The sequence below is a fragment of the Nematostella vectensis genome, chromosome 2 (assembly GCF_932526225.1).
Source record: "Nematostella vectensis chromosome 2, jaNemVect1.1, whole genome shotgun sequence".
Classification (NCBI taxonomy): domain Eukaryota; kingdom Metazoa; phylum Cnidaria; class Anthozoa; order Actiniaria; family Edwardsiidae; genus Nematostella; species Nematostella vectensis.
The window spans coordinates 1,132,362-1,151,554 of NC_064035.1; the positions used below are offsets into that span (position 1 = coordinate 1,132,362).

Here is a 19,193-nt window from a genome sequence, read left to right on the forward strand (position 1 = left end):
GCTTCAAACATAAGCCAGTTGCACAGGACCCTTATCCAGGGGCTTCAAACATAAGCCAGTTGCACAGGACCCTTATCCAGGGGCTTCAAACATAAGCCAGTTGCACAGGACCCTTATCCAGGGGGTTCACACATAAGCCAGTTGCACAGGACCCTTATCCAGGGGCTCAAACATAAGCCACTTGCACAGGACCCTTATCCAGGGGGCTCAAATATAAGCCACTTGCACAGGACCCTTATCCAGGGGCTTTAAACATAAGCCAGTTGCACATGACCCTTACCCAGGGGGGTCAAATATAAGCCAGTTGCACAGGACCCTTATCCAGGGGCTCAAACATAAGCCAGTTGCACAGGACCCTTATCTAGGGGGGTAAAAATAGGCCTGTTGCACAGGACCCTTATCCAGGGGGGTAAAAATAGGCCTGTTGCATAGGACTGTATAAGTGGTGGTTTTAACATTAGAAGTTGCCCAAATCAAAGAAAGTCCAGAAACACTGCAATAAGCGAAGATTACCTTCATTGTTTAAATCAATTACAGCATCTGTAAGTTTTCAACTGTTAAATGCAAAAATCCCTCCTCCTCGTCGTACTTGTTCAGTGAACAGATTTCGGTTACCAAATCGCTCGAAAAATGCGAGATCGATCTGGTACAGCGTTTGACATTTCTACGCCTTCACACATTTGCTTTTTTGCTTATTTTCTTCTATCTACCACATTCCTCATTCCTCACATTTAGGTGTTAGGCTGGAGTCCGAACTCTTTGTCGGAGGTAGTGGGAAAGACGTGCAGTTTTTACGATGACGCGATGCATGCAAATGAATTTAAAACGGAAAGAGATAAGACTATAAAAGCTATTGTTCCTAGCGAGTTGATGGGGAAACTTGAAAAAAGTTTCGCGAAGTTTACGGCCAAAAGCTTGGGATGAAAAGCTTCCCAGACGAACAGTAAAAAAAGCTAGAAACATTTCGTAAGACCCTGCTACCCCGTTTCCTTTTTTCACAGCTTCTGGGGCGTCTCTCTTCCCTTCCCATGTCGCATTAAGCAACACGGTCAGGGGGCTGCAGGAGGTGCGAACGCACCCCTCCTCCCAACAACGGCCGAAGGTCCACTTTCGGTTTTAAATAGACGTGCAAAATCCGATAATAAACGTCCCGTAGGGATACTGCAAAGGGGGTGGTCAGATTTATATCAGAAAAAGTCCTCCCCCCCCGGAAAAATTAGGTCCACTTTTTCGGATTTCGCACTCCCCCAATAAAAATCCTTGGTACGGGCCTGACGATGGCGCCAGCTCGGGAATGTAATCAAAGTTCAAGCAACAAGAGAGTTTCAGCAGGGATGACGGCAACAGCTAGGGAGGAGCGACCTAAAAAAGTATAATTTTAAAGTAGTCTTCATAAAGATAAATAAAGTTCACATTGCCCAAGAATAAAAAAATTTTAGACTAGAACGTTATATAGTTGTAAAGTCTTTGGTTAGTTAGTAACGCACCACCTCCCCCCGCCCCACCTGTCCTCGCTAGACCTTGAAACATGTTTTTCTTTTTTTGGAAACCGCTGACATGTACCAGACAGAACACATTTGCACGTCTTGATTTTTATTACTATAACATTTCTAAATTGAATAAAGCCAGTTATGATAATTTATCTACCTAGTATTAGTACGTTAGCCAAGCATACTTATTACTTAAGTATGTTAACGTCTAAGATATAATGCCTTTTTCTGTGCTCACTTTGGGCTATCAAGTCAATTCTATTGTTTCCTGGTGTCATAATAAATGCGATAATTGCATGCCTTCGTGCAGACGTACAAAGGAGTCGCTTGTAATATGTGGTATTCCTGTGGTTAAGAAAGATGGCGGACTAGGTCGTTTCGACGGTGCCAAATTCAAGTTGTCGTCCACCAATAAGACCAATTCGCTCGGGGATTATTTGCCTTTTCCCACTTCAAGAGGCGAGGTAAGGATAGCGACTTCACACTGTTGGAATAATTTTCAGTTTATCCATATAATGTAGCATATAGTGAAGTAGAAAATGGGACAGACTTCAGAATACGCGTCCAATAGGGTTTGCAATGAGACTTTACACCTCGATTTCTATAGAAAGAGCAAGTAAATACTAGACAAATGTGAATAGTGGAGGGTTATCCTTAAGTTAAGCCGTAGCAAGAATGCTTTGTTGTGTCAAATTCTTTGATCTGTTTATGTTTAATGGATCTTTACTATCGATGACAGAGATGTGTTAGAACTTTATATACAGTATTTAGAGATATACTAAAGAGATATACTTAAGGGTGTACTGACATCTGTTGCTAAGGAAAAGTGAATATAGCATAAAAGCCTTGCAGAAAGTCATAAGGGTGTGATATTTGCCAAGTTGGCCACCACAAGTGTGCTGACTATTATGATGACGTTACCCCGTGACGTCATAATGTGACGTCATAGATACAGATAAAACCAAATATTTCAAGTAAAATTGCTCGAAAACAAATATTGAATACGTTTTATGAATCTTGAGGGACGGGTGCATTAAGCCAAGCATGCGTTTTAGAAATGATTGAGTAATTGTTTTTTTTATGATTTTTCAAAGGTCCTGAAATCCAGATTATTTGATATAATTTTGGTTTCTGTTAGATTAACGCTAAATCCATGCTTGGCTATATGAAGGAGAATTAAATAAAAAGGAATACAAAGAAAATATTGCGTTTTGAAATAACTTGGCGACAAAAAAGCTTTTTTTTTAGAAAACGCAGAACCGGAAGTGAAACAAAGCCCGCGCGTGCTCATTCGGCCTGCCCAGACACACTGATTTCTCACATGATGAAATTTAAATGAAGTTTAAAAACAAATTCCAATAGTGTTTAGTGGTATTTACACTTCAAAGGAACGATATCCGTCATGTCAAGATGAAAATGGAAAAAGTATGTTAAAATTCTGATACAGCGCGCGCTACTTTGAAATAAGACTTTCAGTGCGCTCGCGAGCGTTTGGTGTTTGCAGCGAGCACAGGTAGTGAAAATTGAAAACTTTGGCTTTAAAAAAGTTGGCTTGACTAAACCTTCGCTAAATCTTTGTTTTTACAAAATATGGGAAATATCATCACCCGAAAAGGCTGAGATCAACTTAAAATCAATTTTTGGGAGCTTGAAACGCACATTTTCATTTCTTTTACTTCAGGAAAGCTTGGAATGACGAATTCCGTGTTATGTTTAGGCGCACGCTCAACGCCACCAGCGTAGCAACGTCGTTACTGAGCAACACTAATGTCAGTACACCCTTAATACTGATAAATCACTATTCATTATAATCATTTGGAGATATAAAACGCACCAGCTGACCATCAAAACATACTGCCTTTGTCCGGGGTAGGGTAGGTAGTTACGAGGTTTATTTCTTATGGGAAACTTTAAACTTTAAACGGGCAAACTATATATGCACAGCTAATGATGTTTAAACGGGCAAACTATATATGCACAGCTAATGATGTTATGTGAACAACATAGTAAAAGAGTTGTAAGTATTCGTGGCCAACTGGGCGAGAGATGTGCTTATTTTGATTGCCTTGTCATCATCACTTGAAGGTCACGTGACCGTTTTTATTAATACCCGCCAAGTATTGTGGGAAAGCTGAAGCTGCCTACTCAGCCTCGATCTGATGAGTATCTTTATTGTTGGTAGCTAGCTGACTGGTCTCTTCAAATCTCATAAGTCAAGAAAGATCCACAGGTTGGTTCGTCGTTTTCCCCCCTCTATGGCAAGAAAGGAAAAAATAGTGTACGGCTCGAGTGGCTTGTGTGACTCGTGGACATTTGACCTTTCTCTAGGATACTACGCTATAGTAATTTATCAAAATAGAATTACTTGTTTTACTTTTCCTGTCCCACTGTCAGAATGTCCTGTAATAAGGCGCCAAGTCTTGGAATAAAACACTTTTTTATGTGTCGGAGAAATCGTGTTTTGAAGTATTGTTGTTACATAGGAGGTATAGAAATCCATAACAGAACTGGTGGTTTTGCGCTTAAACACCCGTTAGAACCTGTTGCTTTCAATTTGTTTCGCTTTCAGTTGTCCTTTCTCTAAGAGTGTGGCCACGTACACAACAACAAAGGGAGATATTTTCTTTTCTTTTTGAAACCCCCTAAAACAGCCCTTTTTCTCATTTCTGAATCCTCAACGAGGCGTTGGCGGCATCTTGGTGGACGCCATGTGGACCGCTTTAGGGCGAGTATTCCTTGGGATGTCTTCCAAGTGCTAGTTTTAATCACGATGTTAGTTGTCTTGTTAGTTGCATTCCTAACAAAGGATTTTATCACTTGTAGAATGTACGCCCTAGGAGGGAAATGGAAGGAAAGAAAAAGACGGCGGAAATTGGAAAGGTATGATCTTGAAGGTTGAGTGAATATATGACAATCACTACTACTATGGGGTGTACGCATGGCTTGATTCCAAATGACGGCGCGAGTAAATACACGGTTTTAGCGTAGTAATTTAACATAGCAAGAGTTGAAAACCCCTCTGGAGTCTTAGTATGTTCCATTTGGTGTTTAACTGATAAAATTATAACTATGACAAAACTTGGTAGAAAGTATTATGAAAAGGAAATATATAAACAGACCAAAAGACCAGGCAATACGATAAAAAAACTCTTCCAACATGGCGCCTGTTTTAATCAATGGAATGTGTGAACGGATATTCCCTTCGAATTTCTGGTCTTATCAGATAAAGATATTTATTTTCTTGTACGTTAAGTCTTGCCAAATAAAACGAACTAATGTTTTTTTGCGATTCATCACCATAAAGACGTCCTTAGAAATGATCGTTGATTAGAGTATTTACAGGGGTTCCATTCCAGAAAAGCAATTACTGTTGTATCAATTAAGACATTTGAAAATCACTTGATAATGGGTATTTCCGGACAGAGCGCCACAAATGTCACTATAACGGTCATTAGTTTTTTTACCTCCCCCGCACGGGGAACCCTTGGAGGGAGGGGAGGGCAGAGTACTTGCACAACCGTATCCTACGAAGCCAGAAAAGTAAAAGAAAGCAATAAAATAGGAGAAAAACGATTTATTCTCTTAATAGTGTCTATAAGTTGCCCCTTCCATGACTGCATTGATTGAGTGAAATCTTGATTACACAAACTCGCTGGTAGTCCCGAGAGAGTCTCTTTTTCCTATAACTCAACATCACGATCTCAAACTATTTCATTTTTCCTTGGAGTTATTGGCCAGATTCAAATGTATCAAAAAGACGTTACTTGCCTGTTTGTACAGCTTGGCTTGTGTGCCATTGAGCTAAAGCCGGTCAAAACTCTGAAAAAGAGGCTTTTCTATATTATACAATTCTACACATTATATTTAGAGGACTTTGTTAAACGCAGTTTCTATAGCAACAGTGTGACGATTTCAAAACCATAATGTTGCTACCTCGCTAGCGTCCCACCTGCCGCAGGGCTAATTTGCATATTGAAAATCCTCGCTGCTCGCTGGCATAATCTTTTGAGACTCTGAAAATACATGACGGTAAGTGGAGATCCTTATTCTTCTCCATGGATTTACGGCTAGATAATCGTTCTGTTAAGGGTGCGAAAACGAACACTTTATACAAATTTCCATGATTGTCCTATTGAGGAGAGATAATGACATCATTATATCGAATGTGTAAGTTAAAACACGAATTTTCTCTTTGAGTAATATCTCAGAAGATGTTATTCCTCTACTTTTTAATATAAAAAAATGAATAGACTTGTGTCAGGCTCCAGATATCTAACAAAAAGCGTATTTTCACTCGAATTACCCGTGTAACATGCTGAGTAAACTGAAGTTTTATTTTTTTAATATGAAAGTACAAAAATTTAATTAAAACCTCTATATATAGATCCTGCTCGAATGGCTTTTAAACAGCGGAATTGTAAATATTTAAAAAGAAAAGAAAAAAAATGGGATAATGAGTTTTTTAATGCATTACCTGACATGCCGTTTTTTTGTTTATTTTTTGTTTGTTTGTTTTTTTTGTTGTTCTTTTTTGTCAATGAAATTAAACCGCCAGGTTCTTAAGCCAGAAAATATTCCAAAAATAAGTCATCTTATTAACACTTATTTAGCACACCTTAAAAAAAGAGCAAAATAGAGTCGGGTGTCCGTTATAAATGGAGGTTCCACTGTAGCTCCCAGCGTAGCTCCATTGAAAAATTTGGAAAGTATCCGTTTTACGTAGGTCATATAACTGTAGATATTGTGGTGTTCGGCAAGGAACAAAGCAAAAAGAAACAGACTCGTGGTCTTCCACATTTAATACAAGATGGCGGATCTCTGACATGTGTTCTACCATGGTGCATTGCGCACCTTAACAATCCATAATGCAATGCGGCGGACACTACATCCCCCCCTTACTTAGCATTAAAGTCCATACTAGGAGCTAAATAACTATAACAGCTATAGTAGGGGTCCTACGCATGTATGTAAAACTGAAAAGAAAAAGAAAACTAACAAAACTTATTGTAGCACATAATCCTTAAAACGAACAGGTTGTTGCCTAGTGCGCGCAGGTCGCTGATTGGCTAGAGAACCAGGAGACGCTGGCATTTCAGCTGTACAATCAAGTGTGGACTGGTTCTGGGTCTCAGGTGCGGTTTGATGTTCCTGCGCGATTTCAGGTGGAGTAGGCAGCATGTCTGCGGCGACTGCTTCCTGTGGTTTGATGAACTTCTTCATTTGTGCTACATTCCTCATCTTCCTATTTCCATCAGAATCCTCCAGTACAACTGCATTACCTGTCTTCTGCAAAACCTTGTAAGCTTCAGGCTCAAAAACTGGAGAGAGTTTGTTCTCGCGGCGAGTCTGTCGCAGCAATACTTCATCGCCTTCATCAATTCCACTTGGCTCAGCATGTCTTCTAGCATCAGCATACTCTTTCTGTCTGAGTTTTGATAGAGCGTCTCTGTCCCTAAGTTTGTGTTGCCACTCTGACTCTGTCGCTCTATCCTTCGGAATCTTTACACTAGGTAGCTTGTCTCGGAGCTGCCTTCCCATTAGGAGTTCGGCTGGCGAGCATCCAGTTGCGGCATGGTTTGTTGTGCGATACTGAAAAAGGAAATCATCAAGCGCTTTCTTCCAATCATTTCCTTGCAAGTTTGCTATCCGAATCACTTTAAGAATTGTTCTGTTACATCGTTCCACTTCGCCGTTGCTCTGTGGCCAATATGGAATTCCTTTCTTATGTTCTATGCCTAAGAACTCTAAGAAATTCTCAAATTCTTTCGAGGCAAAGGGCGGTCCGTTGTCGCTGCGAACCGTGTATGGTATGCCATGTGTCCTGAATATTCCCTCCAATGCCGTGATGACGTGTGGCGCATCGGTTTTCTTAAGGAGTACTACCTCTGGCCATCTGGAGTAGTTATCCACAACTACCAGCAAGTGGTTTCCTCCAGGTATCTCAGTCAAATCTGTGGCGAGGTCCTCCCATGGTTCTTCAGGTAGTTCTGTTGATCGAACAGGTTCCGGTTTGCCACGTGGTCCAACTAGCTGGCAGGGGTAGCAGGCCTTGATGAACTGTTCAGCCTGTGCATCCATCTGCGGCCACCATAGTTTGCTTCGCAGGCGGGATTTTGTGCGCACCATTCCTTGGTGTCCCTCATGAGCTAAAATAATTGCTTGCTTCCATAGGGATTCTGGTAGCACAATTCGGTTTCCACGCATCACTAATTGTCCGGCAATCCACAACTCCTTTGACACTGCTTTGTACAAGGTACCTGTGAGGCGGGTGAAGTCTCCACTTCTAATTGCTTCGCGTACCAGAATAAGGGTTGGGTCCTTCTCTGAAACAACCTCTACATGCTTTGGGGTCATGGCGACAGGTACTGCGGCCTTTGCAGTGCTAAACACATACTCGCTGGTTGCTTTAGAATCAGCTGTCTGTACTGGACCAACTGGTAAACGACTCAGGGCGTCGGCTGAATTTTCCTTTCCGGAAATGTGCCTGACCACATAGCTGAATTGCTGAAGGTACAACAGCCAGCGTTCAATCCTAGCAGACGGGGGTTTAGACTTTGGACCTAGGACTGAAATTAAGGGTTTGTGATCAGTTAGTATTTCAAAATGGGTTCCATAAAGGAACATGTGAAATTTCTCACAGGCCCATTTGACAGCAAGGGCCTCTCGCTCGAACTGTGAGTAGCGCTGTTCAACCTTACTAAGCTTACGACTTGCGTAGTACACTGGTCGAAATTGACCATCACCAGGTTGTCTTTGCTCTAGTATGGCCCCCAGGCCAACTGGTGAGGCGTCAGTGATAATCCTGGTCTGGGCTCCCTGTGTAAAATAAGACATGACTGGTGCACATGTTAGCAAGTGCTTAATTTGTGCAAATGATTCTGCCTCTTTGGCACCCCATTTCCATTTAGCATTTTTACTGGTAAGATCCCACAGGGGAGCAGAAATGGTTGCAAACTGTGGAATGAATTTGGCACAAAATTGAGCAGAACCAAGGAAACTTCTCACCTCTGATTGGTTGGTTGGTGCAGGTGCCTCGACAATTGCTTCGATTTTTTTGTCAGATAACTTAAGACCATCTGCAGAAATGGTGTCTCCCATGAAATCCATACTCGAGGCTCCTACCACACATTTCTCATAGTTGAGGGTGAGCCCGCTGTCTTGCAGCTTTTGGACAGCTCTTTCCAGGTTCTCGTCATGCTCCTTTTGGTTCCTACCCACTATAAGAATGTCGTCATGCATGTTGAAGGCTCCAGGGCAGTCTTTCAAAACTTGCCATATCAGGTTCTGGAACTTCTCGGTAGCCATGTTCACACCGAAGAGCAATCGACAGTAGCGATATAAACCTGTTGGCGCTGCGAAAGTAGTTATGTCTCGGGACTCTGGGGATAACTTGATTTGATGGAAAGCCATGTTTAAATCCAATTTGGTGAAAATCTTTGCATCTGAGATTTCTTGTAGGGTTTCTTGCATAGTAGGTACTGGGTGTCTTTCTCTTAAGATAGCCTGATTGGCCTGGCGCATGTCCAAACAAATGCGAACATCTCCATTTGGCTTTTCGACTGCCACAAGGGGATTGATCCAACTTGTAGGACTGTTTACCTTTTCCACCACACCAAGCTTCTCAAGTTCCTCCAACTTGTCAGCGACCTTCTGCCTGCGACTAAAAGGAATCCTACGCAATGGTTGTGCTACTGGCTTAATATTCTGATCAATATGTAACTTGAGTTTAAAACCTTTAAGCTTGCCCAAACCATGAAAAACATCAGGAAATTTGGCCTTAAGCGCTGCTTTGCTGTTTAACTGAGTATTTATAGCTGAGAAATCTGAGCTACAACTATTAACCTGAACTCCTACTTTGAGTATGCCTAGAGCTTCAGATAATTCACGACCTAACAAAGTTGACGCTTTTCCAGAGACAATGAAAAACTTTGCGCGCTTATCCACATTTGTTTCTGGTACATGCACATTAAGCATACAACTACCCTTAAGATTTAAAGCATCACTAGACGAATATGCAAAAATTTGCTTGCTACTTGGCTTCAAAACAATGTCTCCTTTTGATAAGTCATTGAATGTCCTTTCTGACATAAGGTTACAGCTTGCACCCGAATCAATGATGACATTCTGTATAACACCTCCAATAGATATCTCCATAGTACCAGGCGGTGACTCTGTGTGCGTGCAGAATACATTAAAAACATCTTCTTCCTCTTCGCTATCAGTTTCTTGAACATCAACAGCTTCCACTTGTCTTACATGAGATGGCTTCCTGCCCTTTGATTTTGGTCCACTTGCAGACTTTGCTTTTCCAGATGTCTGCTTTGATTTGCAGCAGACCTTGAAATGTCCAATTTTCCCACATTTTTCACATTGGTGATTTTTGCTACATCTGCAGTCAGCAGCTTTATGACCCTGCTTATTGCAACGATGACATCTGCCATCAAACTTGGGATCAGCACTGTCAGGCTTCTGTTGTACTCTCAATTGGTTAACACCACCTTGATCTGGCACAAGAACTAGTGCTTCTTTGTCATGGTACGTGTTGACAATTTCCAGGAGCTTGCTGAGAGTCAGACGAAAGAGTTTTGCTTTGAGGGGTTTATCCAATATGAAGGTCAAAATTCTATCTCGAATTTGACTGTCCTTTTGGTCGTTGTACTCGCAGTGTTCGCAAAGGGTTTGCAGTCTAATTGCAAATTGATGAATCCTCTCACCGGGTTTTGGTACCGCTGTCAAGAAGGCTTGCCTGGCCATCGGTACGTTTTTCTTGAGTTTGAAGTGTTGAGTGAGGGAGTCCATGGCTGTTTTATAGTCCTCCCCCTGTTGTTCAGCCGTAAAAGCGTGAAAAATTTCTCGTATTCCAGCTCCTGCTAGGTGAAGAAGTATTGCTCGTTGTTGTTTCGAGTCTTTGATGCCAGATGCAGTGCAGTAGAGCTCAAATTCGGACTTCCAGATTGTCCATCTTTGTTCCAGCGTGGCTGGTTCGCCAATGCAGTCGAAGGCTTTTGGCGTTGGTAATCCTGATAAACAGACGGCCATACCGGCTTTTTTTTTGACAGATTTAACTTCAGTATGTGTTTATCCAGTTGTTGATCCCATCCTCGTCGCCAGAATGTGGTGTTCGGCAAGGAACAAAGCAAAAAGAAACAGACTCGTGGTCTTCCACATTTAATACAAGATGGCGGATCTCTGACATGTGTTCTACCATGGTGCATTGCGCACCTTAACAATCCATAATGCAATGCGGCGGACACTACAGATATAAGTAGACATATAACTGTACAAATATAGTAAAACAAGTTTCCGGAGTTAAAACATATAGGGTTACTTGAAGAGATAGGAAACTATTTGAAAAGTAAGAAAGAACAGAAATCACTCGGACATAGACCCATCGGGATCACTAGTTATCGAGGGAGTTACTATCAAGCAAACCCAGTGGAAAGTGGTCCGTGTTAGTTGGAGGTTCGATTACAGATGACATCTGTTCTTACTAGCTTTTTGTTATATGCTTGTGAAAGTTGATAAAAACGCTCGTCCATTTCAGGAGGGCCAAGGGCCAGAGGCTTGTTATCCCCGACGCGGCGTTTTACGCAGACACCGATCACTTGCCTAAGTTCGACGAAGTAAAGATTCAGGAGGAGTTATCGACCTTCTACGATCCTTCATCGATTACCCTCGCGTCCGACTATGCGTGCTTTAAATATTCTATGGGCGGCAACCTGAAGCTCTATGATGACCACATAGCGCTCTCAAGCCCTAAACGAAAGATCAAGAAACCTTCCTACAGCCCTTGTAAAACCGGAAGTGATTACGACCATTTAAAGCTAGAAACTTCTGGTGAAAAAACTGGAGAACTTATAAACGACAGCATGGATCTGACCGGGAAAAAGAGGAATGGTAGTCTTAACGAGACTGGTGATGACATGGATTTCGGAGCTACGCATTTGCGTGCAAGCTTTGAGCATCTGGATATCTCGGATATGCCAGGAAAATTGCTCTCGAGTAACGCCTCGAGAATTTCCAGGAAAAGTGGTTTTGAGCAAGAGGTGGAGAGCCCGAGGTATTTCCCGAGTAAGGACCGGGACTACTCTCCTATTCGCACGGACGCCAAAGAGAGGAGTCCTGACTATATGCTAACTGCACCGACAACTAACGAGCGAGAAACTAACTGTTCCCCGGCACCTAAACCTGGCATGAGCACAGGGACGCGTCACGACTCCAGGCCGGATGATGGAGCTACAGACGCTGCAAACACGGACAGATCGATGGGCGCTAAGGATACTTGGGATGCGAACAAACATGGCGCTTGGGATGCGAACAAACATGGCGCTGCAGGCATGAACGTGTTGCAGAGTATGAGCCGGTACGATCGCACGCTCAATTATGTGAATCAGCAAAGCAGGACGTTACAGACTGGTGACTACAATGAACTCAATGCGGAGCTATCTGATTTAAGTTCAGAGGTTTTCACGGATGGGGAACTCCTGGATACGATTCCTGACTCAGGAAATTGGTCTAACGATAGATTGGACAAAGACTTTTACCCAGATTCTCCGACCTCGGAATTCGCGTTTTCGAAGACGCCCTGCAGCTCGAGGAAAAACAGCGTGGAGTCGCTGCTGTCAGAGGACAGTATCCCTGAAGAGACACCAAGCAAGATGCCGATACGCACGTCAATAGGTAAGTGTTACACCGTGACCAGGAATCGGGCAGTATCTCTGAGGAGACGCCAAGCAAGTTGCCGATACGCACGTCAATAGGTAAGTGTTAGACCGTGACCAGGAATCGGGCAGTATCTCTGAGGAGACGCCAAGCAAGTTGCCGATACGCACGTCAATAGGTAAGTGTTACACCGTGACCAGGAATCGGGCAGTATCTCTGAGGAGACGCCAAGCAAGTTGCCGATACGCACGTCAAGAGGTAAGTGTTAGACCGTGACCAGGAATCGGTACAGTATCTCTGAAGAGACGCCAAGCAAGATTATCATTTCTGTCAATTAGTTACGCAGTGATTGCTTCGAAATCTCAGAACTTTTAATTTCTATTGTTTTAGTGGTAAATGCAAACAAGACGACTCCACTCGCCAATGGGCCGACACGCAGTACAACAAAAATGGTACGAATACCACGCAGTTAAGTCTTCTATTTCTTAACTCATTGTGTGTTCGTTAGAGATGATCTCAATCATGTCTTATATTTCATTTTAACAGTTTGTGCCCACGGCTACGAAAAAGGCTGAAACAAAGAATGCAAAGGCTAAGACGGTCACACCCGGCAACACTGCCCATAGACAAGGTAAGTCGATGTAAGGCAATACTTATTACACTACAAGCAAAGTACCTTTTGTCTTGACAATACTTATTGCATTACAAGCAAAGTAACTTTTGTCTTGACAATACTTATTGCATTACAAGCAAAGTAACTTTTGTCTTGACAATACTTATTGCATTACAAGCAAAGTAACTTTTGTCTTGACAATACTTATTACACTACAAGCAAAGTAACTTTTGTCTTGACAATACTTATTACACTACAAGCAAAGTAACTTTTGTCTTGACAATACTTATTACACTACAAGCAAAGTAACTTTTGTCTTGACAATACTTATTGCATTACAAGCAAAGTAACTTTTGTCTAGACAATACTTATTGCATTACAAGCAAAGTACCTTTTGTCTTGACAATACTTATTACACTACAAGCAAAGTAACTTTTGTCGTTACAATACTTATTGCATTACAAGCAAAGTAACTTTTGTCTTCACAATACTTATTGCATTACAAGCAAAGTAACTTTTGTCTTGACAATACTTATTGCATTACAAGCAAAGTAACTTTTGTCTTGACAATACTTATTACACTACAAGCAAAGTACCTTTTGTCTTGACAATACTTATTACACTACAAGCAAAGTAACTTTGTCTTGACAATACTTATTGCATTACAAGCAAAGTAACTTTTGTCTTCACAATACTTATTGCATTACAAGCAAAGTAACTTTTGTCTTGACAATACTTATTGCATTACAAGCAAAGTAAATTTTGTCTTGACAATACTTATTACACTACAAGCAAAGTACCTTTTGTCTTGACAATACTTATTACACTACAAGCAAAGTAACTTTTGTCTTGACAATACTTATTGCATTACAAGCAAAGTAACTTTTGTCTTGACAATACTTATTGCATTACAAGCAAAGTAACTTTTTTCTTGACAATACTTATTACACTACAAGCAAAGTAACTTTTGTCTTGACAATACTTATTGCATTACAAGCAAAGTAACTTTTGTCTTGACAATACTTATTGCATTACAAGCAAAGTAACTTTTGTCTTGACAATACTTATTGCATTACAAGCATAGTAACTTTTGTCTAGACAATACTTATTGCATTACAAGCAAAGTAACTTTTTCTTGACAATACTTATTACACTACAAGCAAAGTAACTTTTGTCTTGACAATACTTATTACACTACAAGCAAAGTAACTTTTGTCGTTACAATACTTATTGCATTACAAGCAAAGTAACTTTTGTCTTGACAATACTTATTGCATTACAAGCATAGTAACTTTTGTCTTGACAATACTTATTACACTACAAGCAAAGTACCTTTTGTCTTGACAATACTTATTACACTACAAGCAAAGTAACTTTTGTCTTGACAATACTTATTGCATTACAAGCAAAGTAACTTTTGTCTTGACAATACTTATTGCATTACAAGCATAGTAACTTTTGTCTAGACAATACTTATTGCATTACAAGCAAAGTAACTTTTTTCTTGACAATACTTATTACACTACAAGCAAAGTAACTTTTGTCTTGACAATACTTATTACACTACAAGCAAAGTAACTTTTGTCGTTACAATACTTATTGCATTACAAGCAAAGTAACTTTTGTCTTGACAATACTTATTGCATTACAAGCATAGTAACTTTTGTCTTGACAATACTTATTACACTACAAGCAAAGTAACTTTTGTCTTGACAATACTTATTGCATTACAAGCAAAGTAACTTTTGTCTTGACAATACTTATTACACTACAAGCAAAGTAACTTTTGTCTTGACAATACTTATTGCATTACAAGCATAGTAACTTTTGTCTTGACAATACTTATTACACTACAAGCAAAGTAACTTTTGTCGTTACAATACTTATTGCATTACAAGCAAAGTAACTTTTGTCTTGACAATACTTATTGCATTACAAGCATAGTAACTTTTGTCTCGACAATACTTATTACACTACAAGCAAAGTAACTTTTGTCTTGACAATACTTATTACACTACAAGCAAAGTACCTTTTGTCTTGACAATACTTATTGCATTACAAGCAAAGTAACTTTTGTCTTGACAATACTTATTGCATTACAAGCAAAGTAACTTTTGTCTTGACAATACTTATTGCATTACAAGCAAAGTAACTTTTGTCTTGACAATACTTATTGCATTACAAGCATAGTAACTTTTGTCTCGACAATACTTATTACACTACAAGCAAAGTAACTTTTGTCTTGACAATACTTATTACATTTGATAATACTTACATCGTAACTGCATAAAGTCCCATGAGAGTACAATTTGGAATGTCTTATGCACGGCGTCTATTTTGGGCTAGGGGTCTTATACAGGAAGCGACAAATATAAACTATTTATTCCCCTTTTGACTCACTGTATCTTAACATTGTTTTAAACATTGAATTCTAAAAAAGGAGACCTTTGTCTGCGTCCACAAATTAAAGGCTTCCCCTTACCCCAGTTGCCTTTGTGCGTTTAATAATTCGTTGCTATTTATTACATTTTCTTTCCCAGGTGGCGGACGAGGGAAGATTACAAAAAGAAAAGTAGATTACTCGAACACGAAGTCTAAAGTGAACTCTTTCGCCAACTTTAATCACACACCGGGAGGCGGAAGTGCCAAAGTAAGTGCGACACTTTCGACGGTACTGTACCCCTAGAAGACGGTACTGTACCCCTAGAAGACGGTACCGTACCCCTAGAAGACGGTACTGTACCCCTAGAAGACGGTACCGTACCCCTAGAAGACGGTACTGTACCCCTAGAAGACGGTACCGTACCCCTAGAAGACGGTACCGTACCCCTAGAAGACGGTACCGTACCCCTAGAAGACGGTACCGTACCCCTAGAAGACGGTACCGTACCCCTAGAAGACGGTACCGTACCCCTAGAAGACGGTACTGTACCCCTAGAAGACGGTACTGTACCCCTAGAAGACGGTACCGTACCCCTAGAAGACGGTACCGTACCCCTAGACGACGGTACCGTACCCCTAGAAGACGGTACCGTACCCCTAGAAGACGGTACTGTACCGCTAGGAGACGGTACCATACCCCTAGGAGACGGTACTGTACCCCTAGAAGACGGTACTGTACCCATAGAAGACGGTACTGTACCCCTAGAAGACGGTACTGTACTCCTAGAAGACGGTACCGTACCCCTAGAAGACGGTACCGTACCACAAGAAGACGGTACTGTACCCCTAGAAGACGGTACCGTATCCCTAGAAGACGGTACTGTACCCCTAGAAGACGGTACCGTACCCCTAGAAGACGGTACTGTACCCCTAGAAGACGGTACTGTACCCCTAGAAGACGGTACCGTACCCCTAGAAGACGGTACCGTACCCCTAGAAGACGGTACCGTACCCCTAGAAGACGGTACCGTACCCCTAGAAGACGGTACTGTACCCCTAGAAGACGGTACTGTACCCCTAGAAGACGGTACTGTACCCCTAGAAGACGGTACCGTACCCCTAGAAGACGGTACCGTACCCCTAGAAGACGGTACCGTACCCCTAGAAGACGGTACTGTACCGCTAGGAGACGGTACCATACCCCTAGGAGACGGTACCGTACCCCTAGAAGACGGTACCGTACCCCTAGAAGACGGTACCGTACCCCTAGAAGACGGTACTGTACCGCTAGGAGACGGTACCATACCCCTAAGAGACGGTACTGTACCCCTAGAAGACGGTACTGTACCCATAGAAGACGGTACTGTACCCCTAGAAGACGGTACTGTACCCCTAGAAGACGGTACCGTACCACAAGAAGACGGTACTGTACCCCTAGAAGACGGTACCGTATCCCTAGAAGACGGTACTGTACCCCTAGAAGACGAGAAAAGCTGGAGATTGTTTTCTACATTGTCGACTAAACTAAAACTATGTGGTTTATTATTTTTAAAAAAATCAAAATTACTTTCATGAGAATTTAAAAAAACTGAGTTCTTCAAATGTTTGAGCTGCCTTTATCGCTTGAACACTGACGCGAAAACAAAGTCGAACGAAAGAATTGATTGTAAATCGTAAAATAAAAATGAATGTAAAAAAAAGGAATTTACTGCAGGGGTCTGAAAAGACATTGTACATTTTAACTATGATCTCAGTCATGTGAATCGTGTTGTCTTGACTCGGATAATTTCCCCTCAGATTCCGTCCAAGCCCATTGCCAGCTATAGGACCGTCGAGCCTCGCACTGACACACATGGAATCGAGGCGTACAGTAACTTGCCAGCAGAATTCCAAGAGATCGCTCGACGACTCGCGAGGCAGGACAAGGACCTCCGGAACATCAGTACTAGTGGGAGCAGTTCAGGGGGGCGCAGTCGACCAAGGTCTCGAATCTCGAGTAATAAATCGGGTCGAGGTGGGAGCCTCAGTCCAAATACCGAGCGCAGAACAGTTAATCATACGAAAGGTCCAGGCAGCCATCTTTCTGCTTCGGCCCTCAGTCTGGGCTCGACCAAAAAGCGCCACCCGGTTAACCGCACCCCAAGTCTGCACTCGAGACCCGTCACGCCAAGCCTGAGTCGGTCACACCCCGCCACATACTGCACGCCGCACTCACGACCGACGTCACGCTCATCCTCGCCGGTCAGGTCACGCAACTCATCACCGACACGTAGTCACAGGTCACGGCCATCATCACGGTCCTCGTCACCAAACCGAGGTCGCCGGTCACGCACATCATCGCCGAGACGGAATCGGTCACACAACGCATCCCCGACGGGGAACAGACAGCCAATAGGCTCTTCACCGGCACGTGACGCATCGTCACGAAATTCTTCTTCTAAAGAGAAATCTCGTCGAAGGTCTCCATCACGCAATCGCTTGAATAATTCCCGCCCAACTACTCCAGTTTCAGACATTCTCTCGGTCAACGGTAAGCCGGTCATTTGGTTATTTGTCTTTGCTCTACACCATAGAACACTCCACACGCTTGGTCATTTGTCTTTGCTCTGCACCATAGAACACTCCACACGCTTGGTCATTTGTCTTTGCTCTACACCATAGAACACTCCACACGCTTGGTCATTTGTCTTTGCTCTACACCATAGAACACTCCACACGCTTGGTCATTTGTCTTTGCTCTATGTCAGACCACAGAGTCAACTCACGCAACCACCATGGAAAATCTCTTAACTATCTCCTTCAAAGTGGAATACAGCTAAGGAAAAGAGAATAGATAACAGATGAATTGCTCGAGCTTTGATAAAGGCTGCAGATACCAGTCGCAAATTATCAAAATGTTATCATGCTTATTGCTTAGCTTATTTTTCTTTGACAAATGCACAGAGCCTCGCTTTCATTCCCAATTTCGGCACCAGTCTGCGCCGGCCAAGCGATAGCGGAAATAAGCTTTTTGGCTCAAATTTCCACTATTTGCCCATAAAATGCGTTGATGGCATTGACCAGTTTTCTTGGTCTGTGCTCGTGGGAACTATTCTTATAAGTGGAAGGTTCTACTCACAAACCTTTTTCTCATTTTATAGTTTCCCGCTTATGTGAGAGTTAACCTTAATAATTCAAAACCTTCCGCATCTTCTTTTTCTTTCACTCTTGCCCCATTCCTCCTCTAGGAGGACGATCTTTCCCGAGTTACCCATATTTGGGAAAGAAAAACTCTGCTTCAAAATCAAATAGATACTTTTTAAGAGTTTTGATCTGTCTAAAGGGGAAGCAAATGATATGCAGATATTTTACGTTTTTCTATTCTGGATTGTGTACACAACCCAGGCTTAACATCGAAGTGTGTTTCTCCACAGCTCGCTCAGTATTCCAAGTGATCCCGGTGAGCAGGTGATACAAGCAATAGATAAGCATAGATATATTGTACATAGAGTTATCCAATAACTAATTTTATGTATTGATTATCAGAATTACCAAGGAATTTAAGCAAGAACATTTTAAGCATTTTTACATTTTGTCAAATATATGTCTATAAATATTTATGCTCTCTTGATCTTATTGATTGATTATTAGAATAGCCAGGTTGCTCTTCACTTTATCAGTATTTTTACGTCTAGTACATATATATTTATAAGCACTTCTATACACATTTTATAACAGCGTAAATAAAATGAATAAACCAACTGGTGGTCGCATTTCAAGATTTGGAAATGAGTAGTACAGGTGGGGTTGTGTCCTCAATATTTTTTTAATTTTTTTGTATCATGCCCCCCCTCCCCCCCAATAATTCGCGGCCTGCTACAGATCTGCCACAACAGCCTCGTATTCGAGAACTGCCCTTTCACACAGCGCTCGAGATGACCAATCAACGTATTCAAGAACTGCCCTTTCACACACAGCGCCCGAGATGACCAATCAACGTATTTGAGAACTGCCCTTCCACACACAGCGCTCGAGATGACCAATCAACGTATTCAAGAACTGCCCTT

At 41.8% G+C, this 19,193-nt stretch overlaps 1 protein-coding gene across 4 annotated transcripts; it reads left to right on the forward strand.

The window, feature by feature from the left end:
* The first annotated feature begins 1,822 nt into the window (after positions 1 to 1,822).
* LOC116616105 (serine/arginine repetitive matrix protein 2) lies at positions 1,823 to 18,887 on the forward strand. 4 transcript variants are annotated; one of them, XM_048724341.1, is made up of 9 exons: positions 1,823 to 1,954; positions 3,673 to 3,720; positions 4,314 to 4,370; positions 11,035 to 12,170; positions 12,543 to 12,604; positions 12,699 to 12,783; positions 15,306 to 15,415; positions 16,945 to 17,677; positions 18,561 to 18,887. In XM_048724341.1, exons 3-9 carry the CDS (start codon positions 4,315 to 4,317, stop codon positions 18,596 to 18,598), a joined length of 2,220 nt encoding a protein of 739 aa, XP_048580298.1. In that variant the 5' UTR covers positions 1,823 to 1,954; positions 3,673 to 3,720; position 4,314; the 3' UTR covers positions 18,599 to 18,887. The 4 variants fall into 4 exon arrangements, with proteins under 4 accessions (XP_048580298.1, XP_032233863.1, XP_032233862.1 ...); XM_032377972.2 differs by lacking the exon at positions 3,673 to 3,720; XM_032377971.2 differs by lacking the exons at positions 1,823 to 1,954; positions 3,673 to 3,720 and adding an exon at positions 4,061 to 4,215.
* The last annotated feature ends 306 nt before the right edge of the window (positions 18,888 to 19,193 follow it).